The 20,779-nt window shown below is 39.1% G+C and overlaps 1 protein-coding gene across 1 annotated transcript in view; it reads right to left on the reverse strand.

Moving 5' to 3' along the window:
- Positions 1–20,779, reverse strand: part of deptor (DEP domain containing MTOR interacting protein) — a 70,215-nt gene that overhangs the window by 39,775 nt on the left and 9,661 nt on the right. The window contains exons 3-4 of the mRNA XM_003224832.4: positions 14,399–14,577; positions 9,950–10,073 (exon numbers count right to left, since the gene is read on the reverse strand). Coding sequence (XP_003224880.2) covers positions 9,950–10,073; positions 14,399–14,577 — 303 coding nt within the window. The remainder of the gene's footprint in view (positions 1–9,949; positions 10,074–14,398; positions 14,578–20,779) is intronic.

The raw sequence follows: 20,779 nt of genomic DNA on the forward strand, positions 1-20,779 counted from the left end.
CACTGTATTATGCTCAATGACATCCATTTCATGTGGAATGGAAATTGTGCTTTAGGTTCACTTGCTCCTTCTCCATTGTTCTTGCTTTTTTGAACCGTGGGTCAAATACAGGTCTCTGAGTCTATGATACTACCATCTTCTCCACTTGTCATTGTTCCGCATAGTTTTCATGTTGATGAATGGAATCACTTGTTCCAGTTGTGAAATTTGCATGAAAATCTCGCCCATGGTATCTGTGACTATATGCCCCAGTTTTTTACACTAGAGATTTATCAAAGTCCCCATGCCCCAAGAAAGCACACTCAGCCAAGAGCTTTTCAGAATAGCTGTCGCATGAGAATTGGTTCGTCTTGTTCTGTAAAAGCTGAGTAAGAATTCTTTGTTAATTGTCAATTGTTCTTTAATGAGTCTTCAAACAACATGCTTGGCTGATTGGTGGAGTAGAGAGCAGTCTTTGGACAAAAGAGATGCCAGTGAATGAGAAGGATGGGGTGGGAACATGAAAAAAAAAGGAAATGGCCAAGAAATCATAAGACGACAAGGAATCCGCTGAATTAATTTCTGCATCACATACTGAGTCCAAAAGGGCACAACTATGGCAAATCCTTCCAATAGATAACATGAGGAAGTGGCCAAACAACATCAGTGTGTGGTCGATATGACAAATGATCTTAATAAGGCAGAACACATAAGTGGCTGCAGTAGGTGGCTTTGCCTATATCTACTGGGAAGGACCAACAAGGAAAACTTATGCTTTGAACTCAGCTTGCAGCAACTGAAAGAAGACAAGGACAAAGGAAGGAAGTGGAGAAACAAACTGGGACATTTTAAAAGTAGTTTTTTTATTGTGTCAGAAGTAACTTCAGAACATACTGCAAGTTGCTTCTGGTGTGAGAGAATTGGCCATCTACAGAGACGTTGCCCAGGGAACGCTTGGATGTGTTATCATCCTACTGGACGGGTTCTCTCATGTCCCCGCAAGCTAGAGCTGACAGATGGGAGTTCACCCAGCTTCCTGGATTCGAACCGCCAAACTTCAGGTCAGAAACCCAACCTTCAGGTCAGCAGTTCAGCGGCACAAGGGTTTAACCCACTGTGCCACTGCGGCTCCTAAAAGCAGATGGGAAAGTGGGACAAGAAATAATCAGGACTGTCCCTGGCAATTCAGGATAGGTGGAGAAAATGTGCTATGGAATAGGAAAAAGTGATCAAAACTTTGCCAAGACTCGAATTAAGTTGGTTTAATGCTATGATAAATGTAACTATGACACTTCAAGGCTTAATCATGAATTTTTCATAACCACTACCTCTCAGTCAGAGAACTGGAAATAAAGCCAGAGCAGCTATCTAATCTGTTCATGTCTCTCCAGTGGATAGCCCTCAACAGTTATGACAAGTGAAGATGTAAGTAAGCCACTGAGTGTTGTGGGAGAAGGAGGAGGAAAATAAATAAGAGCCGTTTCCCACAGGATACATCGGCAATCATGACAGGAGACCTGTGAGGTTTACATGGGACACACTGTTCCTATGTGAGTCTGTGAATAAAACACTGGAACAAAACAAACAAAATATATATTCTGGGTAACCACACTGGGATGAAGATTGTTTCATACTAAAATCATTTTTTTATCTTGTCAGAAGCAACTTGAGAACATACTGCTTCCGATGTAAGAGAATTGGCCATCTGCAGAGATGTTGCCCAGGGGACACCCGGATGTGTTACCAACCTGCTAGGAGACTTCTCTCATGTCCCCGCAAGCTAGAGCTGACAGACGGGAGCTCACCCCATCTCGCAGATTCGAACGGGCAACCTTCAGATCAGCAACCCAACCTTTAGGTCAGCAGTCCAGCTGGCACAAGGGTTTAACACATTGTGCCACTGCAGCTCCACTAATATCATGGGGGCTAGTAACAGAGGGAAAATGTAAAATGCCAATTTTCAGAAAGCACAGCCATCAGAAAATTTATTTTTAACTGTTTTACATTTTAATTAATCTTAAATTGCTTAACTTGGAGTTACTGCAAGCCATCCAGAGATCTAGGCTCATATATAATTATTTCAGTCCATCAATTGGAGTCCCATTGGTGCAATGGGTTAAACCCTTGTCCTGGCCAGACTGCTGACCAAAAGGTTGGTGGTTCAAATCCAGGGAGCAGGGTGAGTTCCCATCTGTCAGCTCCAGCTTCTCATGCGGGGACATGAGAGAAGTCTTCCACAGGATGGTAAAACATCGGGGCATCCCTTGGGCAACATCCTTGCAGACAGCCAATTCTCTCACACTAGAAGCGACTTGCAGTTTTTCAAGTCATTCCTGACACTAAAAACATCTATCAATCAAATAGTTTCAAGTAATAAAACTTCTCCAATATAATGCCAATTGAGGATGAATTGTGAGGGCATGTTTGAATAAATATAAGCTCTATCAGTTTTTTTTAAGCCTATTTTTCATTCCCAGCTATGAATTAATGTGTGCTCAATACCTTCCTCGATAAAGAAAATGTAAAATTGAAGAAGGTACTTATACGACTCCCTGGTGATATAATATTCTTCGCTTGATGCAAATTTGAGTGGAAACAGTAGGATGCTAGTCTAAAGCTATTCCAAGAAGTTGTGTGTGAAAAAATAATGTTTAGATCCAATACGAGAAACAAAGAATAAATAATTGATCTGAGGCTGAAACTCAGAAATGTCTGGGCTTGTTTTGGGGGTGAAAATATAACCATTCCTTCCAATAAAAATAGATGCTTTCTTCTCTCGGTACAGTTTTCTAACACTTTGTCAGTTTGATGCAATGTGCATGATGCCTTTTAATGTTGCTCACCAGGAGCTATATGAAATAGAAGGAAAGAAAATAATCCAAATGCAAGCAAAACTCTAACTCTGTATCTCAGTAGGATTTTCTTTGAACCTATTCACTGAAGATTTCCTTTAAAAACAATCAAAGTTTGAGGTTTATCTTATAAAGCATCCAATGGCACGAGAACTTCATATTTTAATCTTTTTTCTATACAAGGCATTAGCATTATTTTAGGAGTCACTGCTCATATACATACCACAATTTCATACAAACTCAAGCACCTAATTTTTATTAGATCAGAAGGCTGATAAAACCAGCCTTTAAACCTCTTTATTACACAGATATAATTCACCTCCTGTGTTATGTATCAGGTACATCATCTGTTAATTCATTTTTGGAGAAACAGGCTCTGGAGCTACACATCTGCATGGAATGACAATTAACAAGTCCTTAATTTTAGCCCGAACAAAATGTTCTGGGTATCAAGTGTAGATCTGACCTTAACAGAGATATGAAAGAGAGAATTATATTTCTAGCAGTTAAGTAATTGGAGAACACAGAGATAAACAAATCTCTCTCTTTTGTGTCTGACAATATTAACATTTTTCAGTCACAAGTCTGCTCCATCCCATTTTCACATCACAGTGTGAAGTGGTGAGGTTTTCTTTTCACTTCAAGAGTTTTAGTCTTTGAAAAAGTATATATTTTGGGAGAATTTTTCCTCTAAAATATGCTTTTTTACATGCTATTTTTTTCTCTTCTATGTATTGATCTTTGTCTATAGTAAGCATATTTCTGCCAAAAGACAATGAGGAAAGGGAATTAATAACTGGGTTGCTGTGGTGTTTTCAGGCTGTATGGCCATGTTTTGGAAGCATTCTCCCCTGATGTTTCACCCACATCTATGGCAGGCACCCTCAGAGGTTGTGAGGTCTGTTGGAAACTAGGCAAGTGGGATTTATATATTATGTGCGGACTGGTCCATGAGGTCACGAAGAGTCGAAAATGACTGAACGAATGAAGAAGAAGTGGAATGTCCAGGGTGGAAGATCCTTAGGAAACCATGAAAATGAACAAAATCTATCTACCAGTATTAAAAAAACCCTCCAAAATCAAGATAGTAAATAAAGAACAACATTAAGAAAACAGGGTAAATCCAGGCATGAAACAAGCAGAGCCAGCTAACACCTCCCAACAAAGAATCCCCCCAGGCAGGAAGCAGCCAGGCGTTAAAGCTTCAATGCTAATCATGGTGGACAATTGCAACATTCACATTTGCTTCAAACAGACAAGAGTTCTTTTTCCCACTCTGGACATTTCACAGATATAAAATCCTACTTGCCTAGTTTCCAACAGATCTCACAACCTCTGAGGATGACTGCCATAGATGTGGGTGAAACGTCAGGAGAGAATGCTTCCGAAACATGGCCATATATCATTTTGCATCGTCTGTATTTCACTATAAGTTCCCAAATTCTATCCAAGGTACCAGATTCAATCCAACTTTTAAAAATATTTATTAGAATAGTGGCATAGTTCTTCTATTCAATCCTATGTTCCCACTAATGGGAAATTAAACATACAAATTCAACTTGAACAAACCTACAAAACCTATCTTGTTTGTAACTTGGGGACTGCCTGTACTTGTATGGGAGACTGCCAATGAATATCAGGTGCTATAGGCTATATTTCGGAGGAAGGAGCCGGCAGATCCACTTGACTAAGCCTATGAAATTCATGGGGCCCACCATAATTCAACAGGCAAGTTGAAGGTGTACACACATACACACACACATACATCTGCAAAGGTTTAGGTAAGACTGCTAGCTATTATCTTTGATTGCATTCATTGTTTTGAATCAAAATGAATCCCTTTTAACCCCCATGTGTTCTTTTTTTACCGTTTCTTGAATATATAAATGATTATGTCTTACTTAAACAGCAGGGGTTTCTGAATCTGAAATGTTGTTGTTGTAGTTGTAAGCAAATACAGCATGGACTCAGATGAAAAAGAACAACAAGGGAGTCTTTGAAATGGAAAAAAACCCAGCTCATTAAGTCATATTATCTATTTTTCCTTTTATCATGGCCTTATTCCCTAAAACGTACTATACTGTTTCATTCATAATAAATTTTAAAGTCTCAGAGAATTAGAACTTTTGAAAATGGCACAGAACTCCCATAATATACATTATGAAGACTGTGAAACTTACAGTCAATGTCCCCTCCTATACTTCCATATAATCCAGATTATCAAATCAGATATTCCACATTATCTGTTTGAACTGGGTTATATGAGTCTACACAGCCATATAATCCAGTTTGAAGCATATAATCTGGATTTTATATGGCAATGTAGAAGGGCCTATGGGTACATCTACACTGTAGAATAAATACAGTTTGACAATACCTGAATTGCCATGGCTCAGTACCATGGAATCCTGGAAGTCTAAAGATCTAGTAAAATTACAGTCCCTATGATTCCATAGCATTGAGCCATGGCACTTAAAATGGTGCCAAATTGAATTCTGCAGTATAGATGCAGTATATATGGGAAGGGAATAATGGTTAAACTCAGATATTACCTACACTGGGTCAATAGTTTGCACTGACTATGAAGGTGCTCCTGGATATCTACATGACGTTGAAGGACTCCCAGTCCTTAGAATGGGAAAAATGGATTGATTTGGTTTATCCTCTTGTTAAGGAAAGCTGAGGAATGGTCCAGAGTTTGGACAAAACTCTGGAGCAGTCCTGCTGTCTGGGTCCGGTCCAGATCAGTTCATTGTTCATTGGGCCCATGTTCTGCAGCCCCACAACCAGGGAGAAGTAGGTGATGATAACAGGGATGGTAACAGGGATGGGACAAAGCTGTCTCAGCTTAGTTGGGCCATGTTGACTCCATTCCACCAATGAGGGTCAATCCCTAGCATTTCTGTTCCAGGTTGGCCATTGATAAGAGATCTTCAGAGGGTTTTTTAAAAAAGGACTATACAGTCATTCCTCCACATTCACTGGTGTTAGGGCCACAGGACCCCATGAAAGTGAAACATCACCTAAGAATTTCTACATTTTCTAGCACATGCATGGGCAAACTTCAGCCCTCCAGGTATTTTGGACTTCAGCTCCCACAATTCTCCTCCTACCGGCTATTAGGAATTGTGGGAGTTGAAGTCCAAAACACCTGGAGGGTCAAAGTTTGCTCATGCCTGTTCTAGCATGATTCTCTGGTAGACGCTGACCACAGAATTTGAACTGGAGGACTTAGAGATTCCTAGAGGTGTTCTCGCTAGAAATCTCTAGGTCCTCCAACATGACTGTAGTCCCACTGGAGGCCCTGAGGAGAACATTTTTAATCCAATATGTGTGTAATCCACAAAAATCAAAACTGCAAATGTGGAGTGACAACTGTAGTTACACATATTTTGTCTTCATTAGCATTTTGAGTACAAAACTGAGCTGGTGTTCCATATTTGCAAAGGTAAACAGATTTTCACCAAATCGGTGCCACAGGGCACATTTACTTTCCTCTGTGTCCATTAAGAGCAAGAGTAGGTAGAAGTTTTAATTTTGAAAAATCAACAAAATTAGGCTGCATGCTATTTGAGCACAGAAATCTTGTTTTGTTTTGGTTGTTTATGCAGAAAAATATGACTGATTTAAAACCGTAGCAAGAACATTTTGCTAGAAGCTCTGCTTTTCATTAGGAGTTACTGCAGCTGCCACACATGCATTAAAGTCCTTTTGTTTAAAAAGGGTGGAAATGGAGTATCTCATGAAGCTATCTGTATTTCATTGCTGAGGCAAAGAACATCATTCCAATCCTTTTCAAATTGAATTTCAAGCTCAAAACTCTTAACTTGAACCACAGCTATTAATCATTGCAGTCCTCCCCTGTTTATGTAAAAAAGGACAAATGTGGTATTATGTTGGTCAGTTTGCTAAAAATGCAGCATCGACACCCACTCTGACATTTGGAAATCGGATAAATTACACAACCCAACACAAAGATTTTTTTTTATCCGTATCTTGATTTTTAGTTCTGTTCTTGGGGTTATTTAGGGCACTGATTCAGAAAATTGCCTTAACTAGACCACATAATTTTCCTAGATATGGTTATCCTGGTTTTCTAAGGGTGAGCAGATGGCAACTGGCAGATGCCATACGTTCTGTATTTGAAAATCTATAGCTGACAAAGAAAACTGGTGCAATTTTTGGAATCAGCAAGTCAAATTACCCAGACACAGGTCTTACATTAGAGGCACCAAAATGTGTTGACCAGTGTTATTTCGGTGGTGACTATAAACAAACGTAGTATCAAGGGCCGGGCTGTGGCACAGGCTGGTTAGCAGCCAGCTGCAATAAATCACTCTGACCAAGAGGTCATGAGTTCGAGGCCAGCCTGTGTCGGGGTGAGCACCTGATAATTAAAAATAAAAAATATAGCCCCTGCTTGTTGCTGACCTAAGCGACCCGAAAGATAGTTGCATCTATCAAGTAGGAAATTTAGGTACCACTTATATGTGGGGAGGCAAATTTATGACACCATAAAAATCATCCAGCCGCCGTTGGAATGAGAAAGTTGCCGTCGCAGTGGATGATGAAGCAGCTGCTCCCCCTGTGGCCGGAATCAAGCATACCCTCAGGAAGCTGGAAGCTGGAGAAGGTTTAAATTGCCTCTGCGTTTGTCTCTGTCTCTGTTCTATGTTATATGGCATTGAATGTTTGCCTTATATATGTACAATGTGATCCGCCCTGAGTCCCCTTCGGGGTGAGAAGGGCGGAATATAAATACTGTAAATAAATTAATAAATAAATAAATAATAAGACAGAAACAAAAAGAAAAATAGAAGGAAGGGAAGGGAAACCTATTTGGTTTTGAGACATTTCGCTGCCTCTTTCTGAACACAAAGCAAGCTACACAATATACATGAAGTCAGCAAATTTATTTTGGTATATGAAAGGGAACATCCCACAGTCCTATTTCCCCTATTCTAACTTGTTGCTCTCGGGCTTTGCACAGGTATTTATTATATGCTGCCTTTCCTCCAGTGAGTGTAAGGTAGCATAAATGGCTGTTCCCCTCCCCAGTTTATCTCTACAATGCCCCTCAAAGATAGGGCATGCCGGTAGGACAGTGGCTGCCCAAAGGTCACTGAGGACTAAAACCTGAGGCTCCCAAATCTCAGCCCACTACCACAATGACCTACATATTTTAATTTTACCTCTGTAACCTAGATATGGACAGTCTGCTCTTCACATTTACTGGGGTTAGGGACACAGGACACCCAAGTGAGCAGGAAAACCACCAAAATGAGCAAATACCTCCCTAGGAATTTCTAGTTCCTCCAGTGCAAGTCTACTGACCACTTCAGGCAGAAACTGAGCATAGCTCTGCAGCAAAGGACCAAGATATTCTTAGAGAAACCACATTAATCGAATTAGTGAATAATCAAATTTGTAAATGTTAAACCCATAAATGTGAAGGATTCTCTGTTGCTTCCTATCTGGTGACTACTCACACCTTTGTGCTTCTGTCAGCCATGTCCCCATTTCATGTCACCAGTGGTCTTATTCATGTCATTTACTGGGTACAACCATGGTCGGGTAGATATCTCTGTCAAACCCATTGGTTATTTTCCTGAGAAATCTTGGGAGATAGACAGTTTACCGAGTAAAATCCTATTTACCTACTAGGTACTGAGAAGGATGTACCTTCTGGGAAAGACATTGTGAGAGGCATCTTCTCTAGATGTTGGATTCCCAGTTGGAGCCTACCTACAATTCTCAATGTCATAAAAACTCTGTTAGGAGTCCCACAACGGGCTTGGAAAAGCTTTCTCAGAAGCTCATGGACTCTTTTACACTGTTTTCCCCCTGTAAGCAAGTACAAAAAAACGAAAGTGTCTTCAACCCCTGAAGACAGAACATTGCTTTGAAGAGAACTGGAAGGGCTATGGGGTGTATGCATTCATTCCTTTGGTCCCACTATCAATTCTGGTTAAACAAGTTTTGCAGATTTCGGAAATACCAGAAAACCTTGTGTTTTACTAGAGATGATATCAAAAGACAGAAAAAATTGTGTATACACCACCTATAATTTTTTCTTTCTGTTGTACTGCTTTTAAATCTTTTCAGGGAAGCCAGAGAGAGAAAGAGAGTATAGGTCAGGCTTTTTGGACCCCAATACATTTTCAGTTTAAATTCAAGATGTGGTTTTTCTGTTTAGACCTTGCTTTCTAATTTTTTTCTTCCAAAATTGATGTCAAATTTTCATAGAAATCATATCAGCTGCAGATAATCAGAATACAACATCTCAAACAATTGCAGTCAGCCCTCCATATCCACAGATTCTGCATCTATGGATTCCACCATCTGCAGAATGAAAATATATCAAAAGCACCATTCCAAAAAAAACAAACCTTGATTTTGCCATTTTATATAAAGGACACTCTTTTACTACACCATTGTATATAATGAAACATCATGGATTTTGGAATCCACAGGGAGTCTGACACCAAACCAGAGCAAATACCATAGGTCTGTTACACTTCTATCTTTTAAAGCCTCAACTGCTTTTCAGGAAGGGTTGCATTGTCTCAAAATATGCCCAACAACATGTACGTTCCACTTTTGTACCATTAGTTTGCAGTAAATGTCATCTTGCATATTTTATTTGTTTTTTAGTTTCCTGAAGCACTCATGTTACAAGGAAACTTTCATATCCTAGACATAGAAGATGATATCAACTTGGTTGCAAATGTTATCTGACCCACATAATCTGGCAGCAGAGTCTATAACTCCATGCAGTCATCTGTTTCAGAAATTAATTATATGCTCACTGAATTCATTTTCCTTGTTAGTTTTAGTAAGTATATCTCTTGGGGAAAAGGAAGAAGCGGATTAATATGAAAGAACATGCAATTAAATAAGAACTTGTGGATGCAGTTATCATATTTTTTGCTATTCCCATTCATATAAAATACAAACAGCTTCACATAATGCAAATTTAGCAGACAGTTAAAACAGTGTAGTTTTGCATGGCCTTTGTGATTTGAAATCACTTTGTTTTGTTTTAAACTTTGGCTTAGAGACCAGAAGTTATCAAAAGATGATCACTTTTCACTTTCAGCAAACTTTGTGCAACCTACTTTTCATATAGTCTCTGTCCTCTCATGAATGCCTTCACTTCATTGTCAAGTGGAAATGTCCCATCATCTTTCCTAAAGCGGTAGAAGAGCTTGAGGTCCTTGAACTCCTTGTGCTCATCACAAACTGAAATGTAAAAAACAAAAACAGGAGATCAAAAAGACTAAATACTAGTAGTGTGCATACGGGTAAAAGCTTGTCCCATTTCGTTTCTGGCTTTCGTTGCGGGGCCCGATCCGTTTTCGGTAAGGATTGTTTTGGCTCCACATGAAAGCAGACTTTTGTGTCGAGCTGTAGTTCATGTGGGGAGGGGGCTTCCCATCTTGTGCTTCCAAATAGACGGAAGACGCGAAAGAAACGGAAGAAACAGTAAAAATGAATTTCACGCACATGTCTACTAAATACTGAGAGGGAAAGATTAAAGCTTCAAGTAATCATCATTGGGCAGAGCCAGTGTGGTTTGAATGCTGTACTAGGATTCAGTGAAACCAAATTCAAATCCCTGCCAGTTCATGGAAAATAGCTTGGTGGCCTTTGGTAAGTCATGTTGCTTCAGAGGAAGGCAATGGCAATCTTATCCTAAGTAAGTCTTGCCAAAGAAATCTTTAGGGCCAACTTCAAAGCACATAACATTAACAAATGATTATTATCCTTAAATGGAATGATTAGTCATAGCAAATTTAGCCAACTACATCTGGCCTGATCAGGTCTTGGGCTAATGGGAATTCCAACTCATTACCTAAAAGGCTCCATTATATAGATATATATTTTCTAATGGTGCCATTCATAAAATTGTAAACCTAACAGTAATGAGTGCTAATAAATAGCATTAGATAATGCATACCTTGCTAAAGTTAGTACATAAGCAAGTAAGAATATAAAAGAGCTTTGCTGTATCAAACCAAAGGCCTTTCTAGTCCAACATTATGGTCCTCCAAAGGCTAAACAGCTGTCCACAGAAAACCCACAGAAAACCCAGCTATTATCTATGGTTCTTTTTCCATAGTGCAACAAAAGCCTTGTGAAGAGTAGTCTGAGATATACTGTGATGGTTAATGTCATCCAATTAGTTTGTTGACTAAATGAGACTGCAAATCTAGGTCTTCTTGGTCCAAGTCCAATTCCCTGATTATTATATCGCACAAGTCCCAGTGAATCATATATCATTATTTCTGGCGTATCAGCAGCCTGAAGGAGACACATTCTGTCAGACAGACAGTAAAGGACTCCATTCTATTCCAGTTGGCAATACTTTTTCGGTCTAGTAGCTTGGAAACAATCTTTTTGTGCCATAAATGACTGGCAAGTGGAACTGTTTATAACCGAGTTTGCAGAGGATATAGAGGGTCATCTGAATTTTTTAAAATACTATTGATTCCTGCTTCCTATGGTTTGGTTAACAGAGTACTGAAGCTGAAACTCATCTTTAATTTTTTTCAGAGCTAAATCTCATATATCATCACCCCAATTCTTTTCCTTTCTTTACTTGTAACGTGTTAGTTTTAAACAACACATTCTCTAATGTTTTAAAAATAATATAATGACTGGTGGCGTCATCAACATCATCATCATCATCATCATCATTATTATTATTATTATTATTTTATTATTATTATTTACAGACAAGCAACATTGACTCATTTGTTGCAAACATGAAAAAGCAACTTAAAAGTAAATTGGAAGCAACAAGTAACACAATATGTTACTCTGTAATTGTGAAAAAATCAGCAAACCATTTCAAATTATTTTTAAGGTAGGTTCCTTTTTGAAAAAGTGACATTCTAAATCCTGCTTCCTGTTCCCTTGTGATTTTTGGCCCTTCACCCTGCCTTCTAGGTAGTCTGTTCTGCACACAGCTCAAGCTTTTTAGATATATGGCAGGCTTTCCTTGATCCTCTGATTAAAAGCTACTTCCTCTCCCTTTGCGTTTCTCTCCAGTTTAATTTATTTTCTTACTGTTCAGTCAATCAGAACATTGGGCTTTTTACTAGTAATCCCTTTTTGCTTTTTTAATCTCATCGAACTAATGTTCTGTTTGGTATTGGGATAAATTGTATGAGCCTCTGGATAGGAATCTGTGTTTTCTACTCATATGTGGTATGCAGGTCAGTTGTTCTAAAAAAAAAGATGAGCACAATAATGTTGGTCTTTGTAGTGCTGGACATAATGATAACAACAACAACAACAACAACAACAACATAGTCAGCCCTCCACATTTGCTGGACATCAGTAAAAGTGGAAAAATCAATTCTGCAAACAATTAAATCCACAAAAATTAAACTTAGAATTAGGAACTGTGGTTGCGCAATGTGTTAAACCCTTGTGACCTGTTGACCTGAAGGTTGCTGGCTCGAATCCAGGAGACAGGGTGAGCTTCCATCTGTCAGCTCTAGCTTGCGGGGACATAAGAGAAGCCTCCCAGTGACACATCGGGGCGTCCCCTGGGCAACATCTCTGTAGACAGCCAATTCTCTCACACCAGAAGCAACTTGCAGTATGTTCTCAAGTCACTTCTGACATGATAAAAATACGTAGAAATATAGAGGGTTGACAATGGGGCCTGAAATTCCACTTTTTTCATATACATCTGGTAGGGACTGAGACAGGATCGTCTCAGGCTGGAACTACACTGCCATATAATCCAGTTTCAGAATGCAGAAGAACTGCTTTGAATTGGAATTATATGAGTCTACATTGCCATCTTGGACATGTTCACAGCACTTGCTATATCCAGTTCAATGCAGTTAATCTGCATTCTGAAACTGGATTATGTAGCAGTGTAGATGGGGTTAAAATAATACCCAACTTGTCCTTCTGTTGGCAAGCAAGGAGTTTTTTAAATCACAGTAGGCATTTGAGAAGTGAGAGTTTTTTTAAAAAACAAACTTATGTAGGGTGTGGTACTGTTTTTGTTTGCCCTGTTTTAAAACAGCTCTCTATTATTTTTAAACATATGTTTTACACTGTTTTCTATATTTTTGACAGCATACCTATGTTTTTAAATCATTTACCTACACTATGATTCCATAACAGTGGCCTGAACTGCTTTTTTTTGTCAACACTCATATAATTTGATTATTATATAACACAAGTAAAGTGCTGTGAACGTTCCAAAACACCGTACAAAGGTCACATACTGCAGCAATTATAACAATCCAGATTGACCTTACTTTGGCTGTTGGCCTAAATCCAACATCAAGCTAACAGTCATAAAGCAGCATGATGAAAGGTTTCCCCTCCTCCCATTGCAGGTCTCCATACTACATCCAGATCTGCTCTTAGAGGTTCCTCATCACTCTGGAGCAGGTGTTGGAGATACATTTGAAAGCTGTTGTAGTGGGGACAACCTTATTTCACAAACAGATTCCCACTGGATCCTGGCTTTTGTAGTTTGACACTAGATTCATTTCAGCCATGATAGCCTGACCCTATGGAACTCTTGGTGCAGTACATATACGTAGAACAGTGGTTTCCAACCTGTGGTCCATGGACCACCAGTGGTCCCCAAGAACTAAAATATAGTCCGCGGTCTCATCTTTACTGCACTGTTGCAAGGAAAGCAATTGGTCTTGCAAAACATTCTTATAGTGCCAAGGTAATGGGGATGTCAGGATGGGAAAAGCTGACTGCCCACGAAAGGTATGACAAGTCTCCTGACTGCTGCTTCTCCTCCCCCCCCCCCCCCCCGAGTGAAGCCATTCCATGTGGCACCTGGAAGTGAGGGTGCCTTGGTGTCTTCATTTTTAGGCCTGTTTCTGGGGTTATTTGGAGTGCTGATTCAGAAAATTATATTGGATAGGCCACACCAGCTCTAGATTATTAAATATGGTTTTCTGTAGACAAGCAGATGGTGACTACTGGATGGCATATGTTCTGTATCAGAAACTAGAGCTGATAGGGTGTAGCCAATGCTATTTTCTGAATCAACACCACAAATAACCAAACCGAATCTAAAGTGGACCAAAAACTGATTCATAACCCTTTTGGTACTAACGTCAAAGAGTGATCCCTGATCAAAAAAGTTTGGGAACCACTGATTTAGAATGAGAATTCTAGGACACTCCCCTAGAGCTCCGTAACAAGAAACTATGAACTTCAGGTTTCTGTAAGAGCTATGTCTGTTAAAATGGTATCAGATTTCTATAACTGTTCTTGTGTGTCTTCAAGTAATTTCCAACTTACAGAGACCCTATGGTGACCTATCAAAGGGCTTTTGGGGGCTGGGACTGTGATTTGCGCTGGCTCACTGAGTGGGTTTTCATGGCCAAGCAGGGAATTGAACCCTGGTCTCTTGAGTCACGGTCCAGCACTCACCAGGCTGACTCTTCACTATAACTGTAGTGTAAATCATAGAATCATAGAACTGGAAGGGCTCATAGGCCATCAAGTCCAACCCATGTATTCATATGTTCTGACTATGAGCCTTGATATGCTGGTACTTCTTCACTCACCATGGTGGATGATGCTGCGATCCAGCAATTTCTGTACAAGTTTAATTGCCATCTCTCTGTCGGAAGCCTCCTTGTGATCGATCAGCCAGTCAATCAGTTCTTTGGCAACAAAGCAATTTGGATAAGTCTTCAAGTGATGCCTTCGATCTTTAATGATCTTTTCTTCATGCAGTCTAAGCCTGTAAGACAAATGACATCACAACATGTTTACTTGGCAAGCTGAAAAGGAACCCCTCTTTCCTGTGAAGCTCCCATGTTGCAAGAAGTGGTGAGAGAAAGTTTCCCTTAAGGGTTATTGTTACTAGTATTCAATTCTTCCTCCTCCTTAGCTATGGTGGGAAACAAAAGATCACACATCTTCCAAAAAGAATCTGATAAAGTGGACTGTAATCAATGAAAGCTTTTCTTTCTCCCAGGCCCCATCTATGTTGCCATATACTGTCGTTCAAAGCTGCATTATATGGCCAGTGTAGACTTAACACAGCTCAACTGCATTATATGAGTCTACATTGACCATTTATGAAAATGGATACTCTACCCATATCACTCTACTTTCTATACTCAAATAATCTCCGGTGTGCTCTGATACATGTCAGGCATGCATACACTTGCCTAAGTGTATAAAGGCATGTGATTCTAAATGGCACCCTGCTTATTTAACATTGCATGTACTTTAGCCCTTCCCTTTCCATCTGTCACCACACCCCAGATAGGACAAAACATATATTTGACGACATATCAACTTTCTCTCACAACCTTGCTGAGAAATTATCATTTCCTCCAACACATTTTGCCATTATTGGAGAGAGATAAGATTTTATTGTTCCCATATTATTTTTCTTATACCACAACAATCAATCACTTTCTCATTTCCTTGGCTCATTTCATGGCTTTTGCCACAATATTCCTTTGAGTATTGGCTTACAATTGCCTCCTTTATTTACATCCCACTCCTTTTGTATTCGCATACTACTTAGGGCAGGTAGAATAGTTAAAAACAATCATAGAATTCCAAATGAAAGTCTTAAACTGACTCCAATCCTGTGGAGTAAGTTTCATTGGATTCAAAAGGATTATACTGTTAAAAACAAGAGTCAATTTAGAACTGATTTTAAACTGATATGCTGTATGCCTTATCGTGGGGTTTCACAAGAATGGCCATACCAACAAAAATATTTATGACGGCACAGAAAAGGCAGCTTTATTCCATGAGTTAGATTTATACTTGTGAAATAATAGTATATTTACCTTAATTTTTCAATTTTAAATGTATCTTCCATTGACTATTCTCCTCTATTTCAATAGAATTTTAATTTTCACATAAATATATCTAAGGTTATGATGACTTTCTGGATTCCAGAGTATGATTAAGGTGCAGTTTATATAAGAAAGTGCTTTTCCTACATGTAACCACAACATTTGATGCATTTGATAAAGTGGAAAGCTGATGCCAAATAAAACTTGTTAGAATTAAGGTGCCAGGAAAAATTTCCATTTTTTTGCAATCTAAAATAAATGTAGCTTTAATAAACTGTTTTAAGTAAACTTTTTGGGCTTTCCCCTCTTAATCAAATAGAATCCCAAGAGGAGACACCCATGGGACCAGTAATAATTTGGTAAGCCAACATTTATCTCAGTTCCGAGAATTCGATGGATCAGACTAAACACTAGATTTAGTCCAGAGATGCTTTCCATTGCAAAGGCTCCAAGTTTCTATGACAGGATAAATGGTGTGAAAACAAAGAGAGGAAACAAAATAATGAGTACAGCCTCTTCTGAAATCTTTGTAAAAGTCAATGAAATATATTATCGTCATGTTCATTAATTCATTTTGTTGTTTGTTGTATGCCTTCAAGTCTGAAGAAAATTCTCTGTTAGAGGACTGTAGCAAACCTTGCAGAGCTACAGTTCTAGATTTGCTTAACAAATGGAGATCTTGAGCAATGTAAATATGTCCCATGAAGATGAAGGCAGTTTCAGTCCTGGCAGAGGCTGGAAATGGTTCTTGGCCTTTTAGCAAATAAACAACATGAAGAGAGGCAGAAGCATTCCTGTAGTGCCATATGTTAAGATGCATAAACATACCCCAGTGTGTCTATTAAATAAATAAATTTGCACACTGGCAGCAGCCAGGAATAATTCTCACATCTAAGTGTTAACAAGCTTTGCATTACCACATAATTTGTGATGCCCGGCTGCCAAAGAACTTCACCCAGAGTCACAAGCAAAAGCGGTGGATACAGAAAACAATCCTGAATATACAGAGAAAGTCAAAAAATGTGGGACTCGGGACATATAACAAGATTCATCAAGGGAGTGCAGGGGGCAGGACTGTTGGGTCTCTGGGGCCCTTCTACACTGCCATATAATCCAGGTTATCAAAGCAGATAATCCATACTCTACGATAGCATATAATCCGGTTCAAAGCAGATAATCTGGATTTTATATGGCAGTATAGAAGGGACCACTGTTTAATCAAACTACAAACCTTCACTTCCATAGGATGGAGCGTCATTACAACTAAAGTGGAATAAAACCACTGTAACTGTGTACTATGGAGCCTGGGTGGCGCAATGGGTTAAACCCTTGTGCCAGCAGGACTGCTGGCCAACAGGTTGGCGATTTGAATCCAAGGAAAGCGAGTGAGCTCCCTCTGTCAGTTCCAGCTCCCCATGTGGGGACATGAGAAAAGCCTGCCACAAGGAGGGTAAAACATCAAACATCTGGGCGTCCCCTGAGGAACGTCCTTGCAGATGGCCAATTGTCTCACACCAGAAGCAACTTGTAGTTTCTCAAGTCGCTCCTGACACACACACACACAAAAACCATGTAGTGTAAGATGAACAAGATAGTTCCATGACCTAATCCAGATGAAAGTAGCACTATGATGCTCTTTTATGCAGTCTGTATTTCACACTATGCATAAAAGAACATCATAACTCTAAAATACACTTTGATCATTTGTGGCAAGTTTACTTTTAACTTATTCTACTCATTGAGCAACACAGAACACGTAGCCGTGTTCATATGCATATTTCTGAGTGTATGGGGAACATAATCTCAAGAGAAGAACCCCCTTTAAAATTAATTTTCAAGTCTCTCTGATAGAGAAAAAGTAGGTCACTCAAAAAAACATGGCACAGGAGGTCGGTCTAAGGGGAAGCATCTTAGAGATGCAACCTGCTCCTTTCTTGGAAGAGACTATTTTGGATAGATTTGGCAGCTCTCCCTAGCTATTGGTTGATACTTTCCAGCCCTACGTTCCTGACTATTTGTGTTTCAGCTGCATGAATATTCCTGAAAGTGGAGTTGGGAGACGATATCTCAAAGCCAAATATATTTCTGAATTAATAGAGTTTGATAAAGAAGAAAGTTTTTAAGATCAAGCCAGGGCTGTTGTGTAGAGTTTTAAGTATTTTAGTAGATTTTTAACAGTTTTAATTATAAATATTTATTTTCATAGCTCCATATTTAATTCTGTTTGAGTTTTTATATGCTATAGATTTGAAATGGTACATTGTATCGTTTTCAGCATTGTTAGCCACTTTGGGTTCTATTAAGAGAAGAATTCCAATTAAGTTATTTTTTTCTTCCTCCCCATTTGGTCTTCATATCTCTAGCCTTGTTTTTAAATATTTTACCATATATTTTCAAAATACAGTGCCAGCCTTGGATAAGGTTTACTGTACATGCAAAGTGTGCAAGGGAACCCAAATTAACATGTCTTTACACACTATTCAGTTATAGCCTTTTGGAGCCACTTTGTCATGGTGATATCCCACAAAAATCTGGGACTTGTAGTTTAGTGAGGTATTACAGTACTCTAGTAAAGACTTCTAAAATCCTCATAGACCTTCAAGCCCCACAGTTATGGAGTCATAGAATCACAGAGTTGGAAGAGACCTCATGGGACCATCAAATCCAACCTTCTGCCAAGAAGCAGGAAAGTCCTATGGGATGGAACCATGGTAGTTAGAGTTGCATGGAAATGCTATAATTATGAAAGGAACCTAAAATGACATTATCTGTAATGAAAACCAAAACTCTTTGAGTTCTGCAGCTGCATCACATGGAGAACATGTCATCAATGAAAATACATTGTGGTGGAGGCTCCTTCTTTGGAGGCTTTTAAGAAGAGGCTGGATGATCATCTGTCGGGGGTGCTTTGAATGTGATTTCCTGCTTTTGGCAGGGAGTTGGACTGGATGGCCCATGAGGTCTCTTCCAATTCTATTATTCTATGATTCTATGATTTACATGAAAAAAAAAAAAACAGAATTAGAACTCCGGTGCTGGGGATGGATCAGATGTCCAAAAGTGGAGAGAAGGAAAACCTCTATACTTCTGAGATTTTAAAATTGTACTCAATGAAAGTCTTTATACATTAGAGTTAGAGTTTTATAGTTGTGTGCCTTCAAGTCAACTCTAATGAATCGTAACCCCATCTTAAAGTTTTCTTGGCACGAATTTACAGAGGAGGTTTGCCATTGTTTCCTCTAAGACTGAGATTGTTGTCGTGTGCCTTCAAGTCATTTCGAACTTATGGCAAATCTATCATAGGGTTTCCTTGGGAAAATTTGTTCAGAGGAGGATTGCTTTTGCCTTCGTCCGAGGCTGAGAGAATGTGATGTCCGAAGACACCCCATGAATTTCCATGGCTGAGCAGGGATTCAGACCCTGATCTCCAGAATCGGAGTTCAAAGCTCAAACCACTACACCACACTGGCTCACAAGACTGAAATATCAGCTGAAAAATCGTTGCCACTACCTTTTAAAATGTCAGTTTAAGGCTCTTTCTTTTATGGAATTCTGGCAGATAGCATGCTATCAGTTAGGCTCATAAATATGGCCTGTTAGCATATTAAAGGTTTTGCCTTTAATACACTAAGCCTTCTTCTCTCAGTTCCCATCACTGCAAAAGTATGGCCTACTGGAGAAGACTTGGCTAGTTAATGATTTGAAGTTAAGACCCAAATAGATACCCTGTCCTAGCAAATGATTTGCTACTCTTGGCCAAGAACTTCATCAATTATTTGTAGACTCCCTTTTTATTTATTTTTTTAATTATTTCTGGGCAGACTGAAGTCTAGTTGTAAACTATTCACAGAAACAAATGTTTTAAAATACAATAACATATCTTGCCTGTTTGATTACCTAGAAAATAATTTCATTCTTTTGACATATTACTGTCTAAATGGCAGGAGGACCAAAGGGTGAGAGTCGGTGCCCTCCACGGAAAATGTTCAGATATGTATTTTGTGTTGTCGAAGGCTTTCATGGTCGAAATCACAAGGTGGTTGTGTGTTTTCCGGGCTGTATGGCCATGTTTGAGAAGCATTCTCTCCTGATGTTTTGCCCACATCTATGGCAGGCAACCTCAGAGGTTGTGAGGTATACATAACAACAATATGTATTTTATTTTAATGGTGGATTATATTTAGAGGTACCTCAGAACCTAAACCAAGGATGGGAAATGGGTCAATGTTCTGTTCAGGAGAGTGAGAAAAACACCAAAAATTAAGGAACAATTGCAAAATGTGAAAGGAGTTTGCCTTCAATTAACTCAGAAAGGAGCAAGTTCCCCTTCCCAGTAGACTCAAGTGAAGACAAACTGATGCAGACTTTCTTGTTTTGTGTATTTTTCCTCTTTAATAACTTTTGCCATCTTGACTACACCTGGATTTGCTTTGCCATAAATGTCCTAATGGTCACCTGTGAAAGGTTGAGAGCATGGTTGAATCTGGAAGGACAGAGGGCTGCAGAGAAACAACCTTCAGGGCCTCCTTAAATCCCAGGGTCACCTTTTGTGCCATTTCCTTAAACTTTTACCCACTTAACTTGTGTATAAGTCTAACACTGGTCATCATAAGGAACTAAGGAGCCCCTTTCTTTTCTTTTTGGATGTTAGAATCAATGAACTTTGACACCACTTTAACAGTTGTGCTGAATGTATACTTGAAAACCTTTTGTTCCTTCAAGATATAAACACAAAAAAAGTCTCCATAAATAACTAACTCTGTGTTACTCCCCCTGTTCCATCGACTTTCATGTGTCAGTCCTTCTGACAATGCTATTTTCCATACTCTTAGTAGTCACCTGACATTTTCCAGCAGTAACAGTTCCTTTTGCAAAATAGTGAGTCAATTGTGGAAGGGGGTTTACTTCCCAGAAAATATCTGCTCAAGTACAGTGTCAGTTCCGCTTATTGAAGTTTATGTGTCAACTCCAAAATCTTGATGTTATGTTGACTGCAACATAAAATCTACATTAATGATTGAAACATAAAAATGGGTAGCCTTTCAATGTTTAACACTTCCTCCTGCTTTTCTCATCCCATGGCCCTCCTGTCCTAGTTTTAATATTTCTACCAGAAAAGAGAAC

Source organism: Anolis carolinensis, chromosome 4 (genome assembly GCF_035594765.1).
Source record: "Anolis carolinensis isolate JA03-04 chromosome 4, rAnoCar3.1.pri, whole genome shotgun sequence".
Taxonomy (NCBI): Eukaryota; Metazoa; Chordata; class Lepidosauria; order Squamata; family Dactyloidae; genus Anolis; species Anolis carolinensis.